Source organism: Brienomyrus brachyistius, chromosome 6, assembly GCF_023856365.1.
Source record: "Brienomyrus brachyistius isolate T26 chromosome 6, BBRACH_0.4, whole genome shotgun sequence".
NCBI lineage: Eukaryota > Metazoa > Chordata > Actinopteri > Osteoglossiformes > Mormyridae > Brienomyrus > Brienomyrus brachyistius.
Genome location: NC_064538.1, coordinates 17,323,140 through 17,337,540, shown reverse-complemented (window position 1 = coordinate 17,337,540; position 14,401 = coordinate 17,323,140). Strand labels below are relative to the sequence as shown.

The following is a 14,401-nucleotide window of genomic DNA, read 5'->3' as shown; positions in this document are numbered from 1 at the left end:
ATTCCAGTAGATCGGCAGTTTCTAAAATACTCGTACCAGCCTGTCTGGCACCAACAACCATGCCACATTTACCTAAATCACATTTCTTCCCCATTCTGGTGTTTGACGGGAATATTAATTGAAGCTCCTGACTTGTATCTGCATTATTTTATACATTGTCCTGTTCAAATGACTGGCTGATTGGATGTTTGCTTCAACGAGCAGTTGAAAATATGTACCTAATATTATATACGGTACCAGTAAAAAGATACAGCACAGGTTTATTTGTACTATTCTCCACAATTTTGGATAACTATCAATACATCAAAACCATAAAATATCAAACATGGAATTATGCACTGACAAGAAAAGTATTAATCAAAAGGGGAAAAAATTGTTCTGAGGGACTCAGAATGTTGCTGGCTCAAATCCCATGGTGGACAGCCTGTGCCACCATTGGGCCCTTGTATGTATATGTAGACGTACACACACTGATGAGTTAAAATGACTGCGTCACGACCCAAGTCTTGTTCTATATACACTAGCCAATCAGAGTACCCCTGCTGACCTCCGTTTACCATTGAAAGTACCTATAATGAGCACGCAAGCATCGCAACTGGACCTTGGAACAATGGAAGAACATCTCCAGCTTCAATGAATCCCATTTTCTGGTGCATCATGTGGATGGTGGGGTATGCATCATATGCCCGTGTGATGCACTGGACCAACAAGTTGCAGCTACACAGCCCCCTAAGCAGCAGGGCTTGATGCCCTGTGTCATGGCTCCTGTTTGTGCCACAGTAGCCCATCTGTTGGTTCATACCAGACAGGATAACCCTTCATTCATATCTTGCATTGACAAGTCTTAGCCGCCCAACACCCTGTCAGCAGACAGCAGGTTTTCCCTCCTTAGATCACTCTTTTCTTGCTATGGCAGACCGGTTCTGGTGCAGTCTTCTGGATATATTGATATGGCCCTTGTCAAAGTCACTGAGGTCTTTATCCCCCCCCCCATTTCTTCTGTATTCAGATATAAGTACCAAATGTTATCTCGCTGTCTAATATATCCCGGACCGATTTAGGCTATTCGCTTCACGTGGGGGTGGTCATAATGTTTTAGATTTTTAGCATGTATATACAGCCCTAAAACACAGAATCATATAATTGTGTACATCTGGAAGCTTTTATAACTACTAGTAAATAAGAAAGTGTAGCTTTACAAAAAGTCGGAAACTATAGATGATTCCGGTATAAAATTAGCAAGATCCGAATAAACTCCTAACGCGAGAAACATTTCGGCGTAGCAAAGGCCAATTAAAATACATAACAAAAAGTGATTATCACTGTGAGAGGCAGAATTCTAATACAAATAAATGTGTGAATATATGCAAATATTTAAGATACAGTGGTTAAGAATACACGTCAGACTGTCCTAATGAAAAGATGTTAATTTACGAAGTGTTCTAGCCCACGCGTTTGATTCGTGGGTTTGAATGATGTTTTGTGTTTGCGCACTAACACGCCCAAAGGAAAAGTGAGCGTTTATAGATCTCCGCTTATAACAATATACATTTAAAATGTTTTTTTTATCTCATACTACCGCTTACCTCACTATAACCTATGAACCTAAATGTCAGTTACGATCTCAAAAAAAAAAAAATTATATATATATTTATTTATGGTTCGTGAGTCATGGGGGGAGTGGTTAAGTGCCGTCACGTGGTTTAAACGTTAAAATGTAACTCATAAAATGTAAAAAATATGTATATATTTAACACATTTCCAGAAAGACGTCCATTGTATTTTTCTAACGAGAAATTACACAGTTTATGTAGGACGACACCAGCCGCTGGTTTCCGTTTACTGGAAAGAGCCGGCAGCTCTCGCCATGATGCGGTGGCCATCGGTGCGCCCTGCAGCAGCCGAGCGACGTTCATTTCCGTCGTGCAACCGTGTCCTTCCTGGTTTACGGCGGCTCGCATAATGACACCGCGCTAGATAACCCAAGTTTTCTGGGGGGCGATGCCATCGGACAAAGGGAGGGTGAGCTGAGCTGCGTTTGCTCCGCTCCATTGCCCCGTGTAGCTTCCATATAGCACCGCGCATATATTTCCGTGAGTTTGGGCTGCTATGCACCGTCTGCTCTGAATCAGCCCAAAATGCCCGACTGCTGTGCCGCAGCGAATTGCAACCAGTGCACAGACCAGTCTAGCATTGCGTTTTTTAGGTTCCCGCTGGACCCCGATCGGTAAGTTGGCCGCACTTAAACGCCATATACCTAACCCACCACTGAAGAGGGATGTATCTGCTTTTAAGGCGTCTTAACTGCTTTAATTTAAAGTTGCGCAGAAGTATTGTGTGCTGTTTCCTGCTGTTTCGGGAGATGAGCACCACAGTCACGGCTAGCTGAAGCTGCAATCCACAAAAATACCAGTATCTCCTAGCGAGCGAGAACCTAATTTTGGTACAGAAAACATTAAGTCGTGATCTGAAAGATTTAATTCGTAAGCCAGCTGGCAAACCGTATTTCAGCTGAAAAAAAACTGCCTAGTGAGGGTTACTAAAGGTACTAATAATCCTATGGGATGTGGTTTTAGTTTCTTGCATTAAATATGGGCGCATGTGAAGGTAATATTATTCGTTCTTTTTGTGATGATGTAGAAACCCTTGGATGATATCTCGATATTTTGGTAATCATGGTAAATTTGAAGGGGCAAAACAAGCATATTCTCAAATGGCATGTGTAAGTTATTGAACAGAAACATTGTTCATAATGTCTGAGTGTTAGATGCAGTAACAAGCTAAACTTTAAAATGTATGTCTGTAGGTGTAAGCAATGGCTGGACAACTGCCGGAGACCAGATCTTGAGAACAAAACACCTGAACAGCTGCACAGGCTCTATAAACTTTGCGCCAGGCACTTTGAACCCTCACTGATATGTAGACATGTAAGTATCTAGTAAACTGTACTATAGACATGTAAGTGTCCAGTAAACTGATGTTCTACAGTCTCCTTAACATCTGTGGCCCATGCAGTTTTAGGGTCACTGTCTTGACTGTGATATTTGACACAGGAAAAAGTTTTTGAAACTGCCATTCAGAATAATGTTTTCACAGGTTTAGTCTTGGTATGAAATTGGGTTTTAGAAATCTAACACCCTTTAAATAGATTTTTGTAAGTAATAGCACCCCACCTTGCAATGTAGGTCATCATAACCTGTATTGGATAAGAGGTTCCGGAATATAACTGGAACCACAGAAGTCTATTCAAAAGCTTATAAAAGTTGCATGGGTAGGCAATTCTACCAAATGCCCAGGGTGAGAGACATTTTGATTTCTATATTGATCTTTAAATGTGTTTAAATGTACCAGTTATGTTCCTTGCAGAGTGCCCTTCGAACAGTCTTGAAAGAAGATGCTGTTCCCACCGTTTTTGACTTCACGAGTCACTTGAACACTCCGCAGAACCGTAACCGGAAAAGGATACGGGAGACGGTGAGTTTCACCCTGTGCTGTATAATCTGTCTGGCACTGCTACATTTCTGATTTTGTGTGTGTCAAAGCAATGCTAGCTGTTCTAGCTTTGAGATTCTGAAACCTAGGCAGTCTCACCTGAGGTGCGAGCCTTGCTCAGCAGGACAGATCAATATGTTGGATAAGTGTCCTCACGTTACGCCATAGTGCTGGTATGACTGATGCTGAAGGCTTCTGGGATTACGTCATGTCTAGCATCTTCGTTGCTTTTCAGGCCAGCGCAGTATCACAGCAAATGTGGAATTTGTATTTTATGGCAAGAATTTCCCAGTCGTTTTACAAATCATAGTTGGCAGTCTTTGCAAGCAGTGTGTAAATATGAAGTTTTTCGCTTTCACACATTGAAGGTAGACTTGTTTCTTTTTTGTGACCTTTCAAACATCTAGACTGAAGAAGAGGATATAACTATAAAGAAAACTAAAGGTTAGTTCTTTTAATTTAAAATATTGATCTTATGTTTTTAATTTGTGTTTCAAATTTTCATTGCCATTCATTAGCTGTGTAGTGCTTTTCACTGTGCATCATACTCTTATGTGATAGTAGTCAATAGTTTAATCTGCTTTTATATAAGATTTTATTCATTGTGTGTATATGTATTGGGTTTCCCCCCAATCTAGATGATTATCTTCCATCAGAAGTGAAGGATGAGCCAGGCGAGAGCAGTCTAACATCCAGCCTGATACAGGACGACATCAAGAAAGAGGATGTCACCACTTCTAAGGCCAAGGAAACCTTGAAATTGTATTTTAAGGAGACTCTGGCTTTCACTGGATTTAGCATCAGGAAGGATGTCAATTCTAAAGTTGTCGAGCCCCTGGGAAGTCATGGAGAACTGCACTGTGTCAGCCCGATATGTGTGGAGAAGATCGACCAGAGAGAAGTTCTGCAGTTCACTGAGGACCTCATGCGGGATGAGATACGGAATAGCCTGAGGTCTGCACGCTTCTTCTCCATCCTATTACAGGAGGTTGCTAACATTGAAGGTAAAGATCAGATACCTGTGTTTATCAGGTCTGTCACCTTGGCTGGATTTCCGCAGAAACACCTCATGGGCTTTCTGCCCTGTGACGCTGATGCGGAGGGCTTGGCTTATATGCTCCTATCTGCTATACGCAATAAGTGGGGGCTGAGGATGGAACACTGCAGGGGACTTACATACCTGGCCACTGGAGACATCTGCCAGAAGATGAAGGACCTGTCCAGCAAAATACTGCAAGAATTCCCCCAAGTGGTTCTGGCACCCAGCGACCCTTACGCCTTCAACATGTGGCTCATTCGCTGCATGCCTCTCCTCAACATACAGAAGGTCGTGGACACTGTGGAAGAGGTTGCTGCCCTCCTGCGCAGATCATCATCTCTCTCAAAGAAAGTAGAAGACAAGATCAGTTCTTTGTATGGACACATGAAGGGGGAGGTGGATAGGATCAAGGAGGCATGTCAGAATCACTGGGAGTGTGGCGTGGATGCTTTTCAGACCATGTTGGATCTTTTGGAGCCACTCCTCTGCTGCATTAACGAGATGAGTCCCGAAGACCCAGATAACTCTGAGCTTGTGAGGCGGCTGAAGCCAGTCCTGAAGGATTTCCATTTCATTATCACGCTTGTGGTTCTGAAAAACACGCTGTGCTGCGTGAGCATCCTGAATCCCAGCCTCAGAGGAACAATAAGCATCAGTAGCACTCTGCAGTACACAATATCAAACGCCTTAAAGCTGCTCAGCAAACACATGCAAGAAATTGCGATTTTCCACCGAAAGTGGTTCTCGGATGCGGTATGTAGGGCAAAGAAACTGGGCGTTGATGTCTCCCTGCCGGAGTGCAGTGAGGAGGACAGCAACTCGAAAGCCGTCGCGAACTCGCCTGAAGATTTCTACCGGGAGACCCTGAGCATTCAAATCTTGCAGTATCTCACAGAGTCTGTGAAGAAGGTGTTCAGCACAGAGATGGTCCGCATCCTCAGGTGGTTATCCCTGGTCCCATCCTACATGGCTGACCACAACTTCAGCATCCGTAAGGACAAGGTGGCAGACGCCAACTTGAACAACCTGGCCAGGCCTGACTCCTTCTATGACGAGCTGGGCTGCTGGGAGGTGAAGTGGAAACACGCCAGCAAACGCCGGATCCTGCCTACGACTGTTTTTGGGACCTTAAAGATCCCAGATATTGGATTCTATCCTAATGTTCAGAGCCTGCTGAAGGTACTAGGCACAATTCCATGTGTGAACGCAGAGGCTGACGTGTATGGGCAGTACGATATGGTGCTGGACCGATACAAGTCCTACCTGCACGCCACACCAGAAGACCAGAGGCTGTGCAACATGGCGTTCGTCTTTGTCAATCAGGATGTGCACTTCAGTATCGAAGAGATGGTTGACTCCTTTGTCAAGAAGCATCCCGAAATATTGGAGTTGCTACAAATGGTAAAATGATTTTAATACAAATGAGTGTGATTTACTTAATTATATAGAGGTGGTTTGGTGGCGCAGGGGTTAGCACTGTCGCCTAAATAATAATAATAATAATCGATATTTTATTAATCCCCGTGGGGAAATTGTCTTTATGCCTCCCTCAACTTGCTCTTTGTGGAGTAAGTTGTCCGCGAAGGGCAGCCACCCATAACAGCACCCAGTGAGCTGGGGGTTAAGGGCCTTGCTCAAGGACCCGCAGACGTGCTGAGATTGGGTTTGAACTGGCGACCTTGTGATTACAGGCACACAGGCTTAGCCTCGCCTCAGACCTCTGGGATGAGGGTTAGAGTCTCTGCCAAGGCTTCTAGTGTGTGGAGTTTGCATGTTCTCCCTGTGTCATTGTGGGGTTTCCCCCCATAGTCCAAAAACATACTAAGGTTAATTGGAATTACCAGGATTTCCTATAGGTGTGCATGTGTGAGGGAATGGTGTGTGAGTGTGCCCTGTGATGGGTTGGCACCCTGTCCTTGGTTGTTCCCTGCCATGCTCCTGTAGCCTCTAGAATGAGCTCCAGACCTGCCGTGACCTTGAATAGGACAAGCAGTTTCAGAAAATGGATGGATAGTTAATTATACCGAGGATATTTTACTGATTTCTGGGTGAGTACAAAGATAACATTTAAAGTATTTACTATTGTTTTACGCAGGATGACGAGAACCACAAGAACCAAGTCGCAGGTAATTGCACACTTTAACCCAGAGTTCAAAAACGGAGTTTGTGACTATTTTAATCGTAAACATATTTGATGTGTCATTGATGTTCTCTTCCAGACTCAGAGAAGAACCCCTCAAAAGAAGAGATTGAGGAAAATCAGATAATGACTTTTGGGGGTGAGGATGAGAAGATGGAGACCTCTCAGTGTAAAGGGACGGATAAGGCGGCTTTGAGGTTGGCCTTGCGGAGTGCCGTGAAGGCAGCCTGTTCCAGCTACAGCAAGCAGCCAGGGGAGGCCTTTGCAGAGCTGGAAGGGGAGGTCGAATATGTGTCTAAATCTGAGATGAAGGAAGTTCTGTCTGTGTGCGAGAGTTCAGTAAGGGAAGGAATTCTTTCTGAGGTGGGGAATTCATTTTTTTCCCTATTCATCGATCGAGTCGTGAAGCTAGGAGATAGAGAATATCTCCCCCTCTTCCTCAGGTTTGTGGACAGCTTTGATGCCATGAGGTTGGAATTGATCGGATTCCTAGAGGCTGATCTTGATTGTGACTCCATGTCAGAGCGCCTGCTTGAGATTGTGACAAAGGAATGGAGACTTGATTTCAAAAACTGCAGGGGTCAGGCATATCTAGGTTCGGGAGATGTTTTTTACAGACTGAAGGCCTTTGCATGCAAAATTCAGGAGAAATACCCTCTTGCTATCTGTACACACAGCTCTTGCTATTCTTTTAATACTTGGTGGTCAATGTCAGTACCCATACCTTCCATAACTCGAGCACTGGAGACAATGGAAGAAGTTGTGTTATTTTTTAGCAGTGAGCTCGCACTGGAAAAGCTACTGGACCAGGTAATAGCGCTGGGTTTGAGAGAGAGCTATGAAAAGATTCAGGAATTGCAGGGGAAGTTCTGTTCCGTCTGGCTCGAGAAGCACGACTCCTATGAAGTTTTTGTGCAAATCTTGGAGCCGCTGGTTGAGTGTTTGGAGAAAATCAGGGACAACAAACCACAGAGATTGGCAGCCAGCCTTTCTGAACAAGCAGGGAGATTATTACAGTTGATTAAGGACTTTGATTTTATTGTACCTATGGTAGCCCTGAAGAATGCCTCTTCCTTTACTCGAGAGCTTAGCTCAGGCCTCCAGAAAGATCACTTTAGTGCTGCATCTCAGCTTTGCCAGATCAGTGGCATTGTGGCCACCCTCAATAGGGTGAAAACCAACATCAAGGTATTCCATCAAAATTGGTTCGATGAGGCATGTGCGGTAGCCCAGAGTCTCTCTGTCCAAATCAAAGTGCCTGACATTGTTATTGTGACCAGGGACGGCATTTTGAAACCGACCACTTATTACAAAGATACACTGAGTGTCCCTCTTGTGGACAACCTTATCAATGCTGTGAAAGATCACTTCTCAGTTCATCACAAGGAGGCCTTGAATTTCCTATCATTGGTCCCTTGTTCTGTGACTGTGAGCTACATGTTTGAAATACTGAAATCAAAACCGCCGCTCTATAGCAGCGACCTTCCAGATCCTGACAACTTCTTCACGGAGCTATGCTGCTGGAGGGTCAAGTGGAAGACGAAAGTTGTTACCGTAACTATCCCTAACACCATCTTTCAGACTCTGCGTCTGCCAGTAATGCAGTATTTTGGGAACATTAACACGTTGCTGAGGATTATGTCGGTGTTACCCAGCACCACGCTTGAGTACTGTGGGGAGACACTGCGCCACAAGGTGTTCCAGGACTACATCAGGGAGACGAGCAGTAAGGACAGGTCTCCTTGCTTAGCTATGCTCAAGGTAGGAACCAACTTCAGCAGGGATTTGGACCGTATGGTTGCTCGATGCTTGAAGATTACGCCAAAAGCGCTGGAGGGGCTCTGCTTGGTAAGATCTTTTGTATTTAAATTGAGAGTATTCTTATGATTTATTTTGTTGATGTGATTTCTGTTGTGTGTAACCTGACTGCTAGATCCTCACATTTTTGTGGGAGTTTTAGGCAGGTGTGACCATACTGGGCTGATGAGAAAAAAGCTGAAGAAATTAATATATATTAGAAATTCTGTTTGTATGTACCCTTTTTAAAATGGACATTTTAATAAGCAAGTTTTTTTTTTTTATTGCTAGGAAAAAGAATCTAAAAGTCTCAAAAATGCCGAAACACACAAGGATGGTAAGTGGAAAATGCTTTTCCTCATCATAGCATTGTAATGGTTGATGTTTGGTATTGATTAGCATTTATGAGGCTCATTAAAATATTTTACTGGTGATATGAGCTGGTAAAGTGATTCTATGGGTGGCACACTTGACTCATACCTGCTGAGTTATGGTTCAGATCCCATTTCTGTTCCATGTGTATGGGGTTTGCATGTTGTTCCCTAAATTCCTTGTGTGTGTGTGTTACCCAAGATGAATTAGCATCCCATCCAGGATGTACCCCAGCCTTGTGCTCCATAATATCTGGGATAGACTCCAGTCCCTTCCAGCACCACCCTATACTGGGTAAACTGTTGGAAGATGGATGGATAGTGAAGTTTTAGTTTATCTAATCCTCAAGAGGAAATTAAGGAGTTAAGCATGGATGTTCCCAATTAGAGTAGCAATGATGTGAGAAATGAAATTCAGTTGTTGTGTTTCTTAATTTTTAGAGAGGACAAACTTGGGGAAAGTTATTTAAAACTAACTTTCTCCATATTTACAGGGGATGGATCAGAAGACGTTGAAATGACACCGTCTCTGGATATTAGGGCAGACGAAGCTTTGAAACTTGATGGTGAGAATGGTCATTCCGGAGACTACAGGCAGAGCTTGGAGGTTGTGTTCAAGCAGGTTTTGAAGCTGGGAAGAAGTAACTGCCGCTTTTCTGAGCTTTCCAAGGAAGAACAAGACCTGATATTACAGAATCTTAGCCTGTGTGACTGGGGAGAGAGCAGCCGGCTTGACATGGACATGGACATTGACGAGGCTGAAGTCTTGGATGTTCTTGTGGGGTCCATTAGACAAGTCGTGCTTTCAGAGGTCCAGGAATCACCATTCTTCTCTCTCATTATGGATAAAGTCACCACGATCGCCAGTAAGAAGTACCTGCCCACCTTTGTGCGATATGTTGCTGATTGCTCGACCAAGGTGGAGCTGCTTGGGTTTCTGCCCTTTGACGAAAAATGTGACTACGACACCCAGGCAAAGTGCTTCGAGACTATTCTTACGGACGACTGGGGCCTTCAGATGAGTTGCTGTCGTGGGCAGGCCTACATGCGGTTTGGAGCTGGGAGTTTGGCCTTGAAGAAGATGTCTTTGAAGCTCTTGAACAACTACCCACTGGCAGTAAATACTCCCAGTGAGTCGTGTGGTCTCGCTTACTGGCTCATGGGTGCTCTGCCAATCACTGCTGTCAGCAGGGTGCTGGGGATAGTGGAGGATCTTCTTCTGTTCTTTGAGCAGTCTCCGAAATTGGAGGGGGAGCTGGCACAGGCCATGGACGGGCTGCTGAATACACCCAGGGAGGCTTTGGCTGAGGTTCCCGAAACCTGCTGTTCCCGGTGGAAGAAAAGGGAAGACTTTTTTGACATACTGGTGGACACCTTGGAAGGAGTATTAAGCTGCTTGGACTGGGTGAGTGGCAATGCTGGCGCTGTGTGGAGTGAGGCCATGTCCCTCCATGCAAGCTTACTTTCTGAAGCTGTGAGAGACACTGACTTCGTGGTCATATTGGTACTCCTGAGGACTGCATGCTTACCCTTCCGAAATTGCAGCACGGTTTTCCGATGTGGGAATCCGGCCGATATCCTCTGCGAGGCTGACAAGATTGTCCCGATCATAGAATCTTTGAGTAACATGCTAGAGAACATTGACACCCTACATCCCCTATGGTTCGAGGAAGCCACTCGTCTGGCTACCAAAGTAACCTCTGCCCCGATCAGTTTCCCAGAGGAATCTGCTAGCTACGAATCGCCTGAAAACTACTACAAGAAGACCTTGACTGTTCCAATCTTGGAATGTCTAGTGGAGGAAATGAAGTACAACTTCTCCGATAGCCACCTGAACACTTTGAAACTGCTGTCTCTGCTTCCGACTTGTTATCCGCAAACCATGTTCGCAGATTTTGCAGAAAAACTGGGCAGTATATACCAGACTGACCTCCCAGAACCTGACACCCTCCAGGTAGATGTCTGTAACTGGGCAGGTGTTTGGAGGGAGAAGTACCAGGATGTTTCTCCGCCGTCATCCATCTCTGAGACGCTTCTTCACCCCGAGTCAAAAAACCACGTAAACATCAGCGCCCTGCTGAAGGTGGTCGCTGTGCTGCCGAGCGTCAGCATGGAATGGGATCTCATGAAAACGACACTGAACTGCATGAGGTCCTTCCTGAGAGGTGGGATCGGTAAGCACAGTCAAACGGATATCATAATGCTCCACATGTATCGCACGACCCTCCAGTCTCTGGACGACATTATCAACCAGTGCATTAATGTGGACCCAGAAGCATGCAAGTCAATTCATCAAGTAAGTACTACTAGGACCTACCCAATATAAATGTAATATTTATGGACTGTGTATATCAGTGTTTCCCAACCTCCCAGACTGTCCATGTTTTTGCTCCTACCTGAAGCTGGCAGGGAGCAAAAATGTAGAGACTCTACAGGGAACTGGGATGGAGCAAAACATGGACTGTCTGGGGGTCCACACGGACTGGGTTGGGTAACACTGGTATACATAATTAAATTATAAAACAATTTTCTCACACTCATTAAATAATCTTTTTCTCTTTTTTTTTTTTAGGTACAACAGAAAGTTAAAAGCCTACAGCTGCAAAGTGGTTAGTATTGTGTCATTTGGCTTTCTTTAGGAATTATGATTAATAACATGCTATACACTCATTTGCCATGTTTTTGTCAGAGTTTTGCATCGTGGAGGACAGGAATCCTGATAACCCAGAGGAGACCAGCAGCCTGCATCTAGCGCTGAAGAATGTGGCTAAACTATATGCGCCAGATTTGCTGAACTCTGAAGGCAGCAACTCCAGCTTATCTTTTTATGGCGCCTCTGAACGAGAAGAGATTCTCAAGGAATTGTGGGATTCGCAGTTCTTCACCATAATTACCCATCAGGCTATGGAGATTGATTTGGTGCGTTACGTCCCCGTGTGTGTCCGGTACTTGGACAAGCAGGACATTCAGTGTGAGGAGACTCTAGCTCTCATCCCTTGCTGTATGGATCCACCTGCCTTTGCGGATGCCATGGAGACGGCGCTGTCAGAAAAGTGGGGTCTGAATATGGAATTCTGCCGAGGACAGGCCTCATTGTGCACTGGGAATGTTAGGGCCCTGATGAGGTCTGTCTCTGCTGTTATATCACAGAAATACCCTATGGCTGTACGGACCGCCAGCTCTGCAGTGTCCCTCAATGTGTGGCTTGCTAGATCCCTCCCAAACATGAGTGTTGCTCGCTGTGTGGTCGCTGCCGAGGAGATGCTAAGATGGTTCTCCACTGACATGCTCCTGCATAACAAGCTGGAGGACATGATCTCCTGGGTGTTCCGACATGATGAAGGCAAGCAAAATAAGCTTACGGACACTCTTAACAGCGACTGGGATGGGAGCCATGACATTTTTGAGACGGTGGTGGAGCTTCTGGGACCGTTCATGCATGTGTTGAATGAAATGAGAAGTCCAGAGAGCCTTCAGAGAAGCCAGGCCCAGCTCTTGTCCAGGGTAATTGGTGATTTTGAGTTCATTTTTATAGTGACTGTGCTGAAAAACCTGTTTGGTATCACCAAAAAACTAAGCCAGGGTTTCCATGGCAAACCTCTAGACATGGTATTGGTTGTTAATTCCTTGCCTGCTCTTCTGACTTCCCTGGAAGAGGTGAAGAGCAACATTTACGCCTACCACGAAACCTGGTTTCAAGAAGCAGTGGATCTGGCTGCCAAGCTGCAGGTTCGGTTGCTGCATCCAGTGCTTCGAGAAGCCCTTAGCAAGCGTTACAGGAGCACAGTGTCCGTAATGGCGGTGGAGCACTCTATTGCCGAGATCACGGAACTCTTTCCAGACCACACCTTGCGTGTTATGCGGTGTCTGGCGATTGTGCCTTACGTCATGTCGAAAACCGAGGGCGGCTGCCGAGAGACAGACATAACTGGCGCGTACAAAGAGGACCTTCCTGACATAAGCTCTCTCCTCCTCGAGATGGTGTCCTGGAAGTCCAAATGGACTGATTCCATAGCCGCGTACCTGCCCACCACCGTTCTGGATACGCTGAAGGTCTCTGACATAAGGTGCTTCACCAACATCGAGACGCTCCTGAGGGTCCTGGTCGTGCTGCCATTTGCGAGGAAGGAGAGCACTTTCAAACAAGGGAAGAAAAGCCTTCAAGAATTCATGCAACAAAAGAAGAGATCCCTCTCTGAGCTGTATCCACTTTGAAAGGTTCCTGCGTTACCATGAGCCTACATGTTTCTTACATTGGCTGTTATGTACTGCTGATTCATGAACTAAATTTTTCCTAGACTTTAGATTTCAGTACTTTTTTTTTTTTTAGTGATTTACCACTTCTGTGTAACTTTAAGTATAATCATTTTTTCTTTCATGTTTCTTTTATTATGGATTTTTAGGTTAAAAGTGGAGGACTGCCTAATGGGACCAATACATTGCCAAAAATATGCCCTCAGCGGGCCCTGATGTTTGTGTGCCTTAAAAGTTGTCGCGTGAACTGTAAATGAAAGCCCAGATCGAGCGGATTGAGGTGTCTTTAATCACTGTTGGCAGTCCCTTGTAGGCTTGGAAAGGTTCTTAGGATCAAGCTGTAGGTTTAGGTCCAGATGGAGGAAAGGTATGATAATTATGTGCATCAGAAACTGTCAATAAAAAGAGAAACCTTTAGCATGTGTCTGCAGAAACTTCTAAGAAGTTCCATTGCCTTGTTTCATTCATTTTTCCTTTTGAGGTGCTGAGTCAGAACTCTTGTCACGTTTGCTTATTTCGTTGGTGTTTACGTTGAAATCCATGCACTTCTGAATACTCCCCTCCCAAAGAAGTAAGCATTGACCTATATTTGTCAAATAAAAAAAGTAAGAAATGAAGCATAATTTCAGTTTAAATGTGTCTATTTCTTTAGAGTACTGAATGGAAGACAACTAAAATTAAGTGCAATGTCTTCAACCACCACTAGGGGGCCTTCTCACCTTCCAATATTTTGCAGTAACTACTCCACTCAGGGTTTACATTAGTTGTAAGTCTTGCAAAAATAAACTGGTTTCTGCTCTCTTTAGGTGGGGTAATTCAGGCCTAATTTAGCCGCAGCTGGTGATAACATCATCTGGCTAGCGTTGACATTGAGTTGTTTTAAAATGCCCTAATAGGGTGTATAATATATTACGATTGCGTCAGGGAGGGGGCCTGTTCGAGATGTTACTCGGCTGTATTATCTGGGTGGCTGTTTTCTCTTTTTGGATGGTAACAGGCCGGCATGTTTGGTGGTATGTCAGTCTATCTAGCCTTTCATCTGCAGATATCTTGTACTTTGGCATACGCTCTCTGGAAACCAATCTGAGCTAAAGTGTTTATGAAACCCAAATGAATCTGACATCCCAGACACTACATTCCCCGGTTATTAATAGCTGCGTAATAGTCCTTCTGACAATGTGGTAAACTGTTACCTCTGGAGTCCCAGATGGGTACATTTTTTTCCCTCAAAATTCAAGATTTTGGAGTGCAGCCAAGGTTTAATAATGAGACCTCCATGTGCACACAGCATGTTTCTGCCTAACAAGA

The 14,401-nt window shown here is 44.6% G+C and overlaps 1 protein-coding gene across 1 annotated transcript; it reads left to right on the top strand.

Annotated features, from left to right (window-relative positions):
• The first annotated feature begins 1,746 nt into the window (after positions 1 to 1,746).
• si:dkey-250d21.1 (uncharacterized) lies at positions 1,747 to 13,527 on the top strand. The gene is made up of 11 exons (XM_049016848.1): positions 1,747 to 2,227; positions 2,807 to 2,927; positions 3,367 to 3,474; positions 3,900 to 3,936; positions 4,131 to 5,932; positions 6,627 to 6,657; positions 6,751 to 8,519; positions 8,760 to 8,805; positions 9,334 to 11,135; positions 11,412 to 11,448; positions 11,529 to 13,527. Exons 1-11 carry the CDS (start codon positions 2,139 to 2,141, stop codon positions 13,052 to 13,054), a joined length of 7,368 nt encoding a protein of 2,455 aa, XP_048872805.1. The 5' UTR covers positions 1,747 to 2,138; the 3' UTR covers positions 13,055 to 13,527.
• The last annotated feature ends 874 nt before the right edge of the window (positions 13,528 to 14,401 follow it).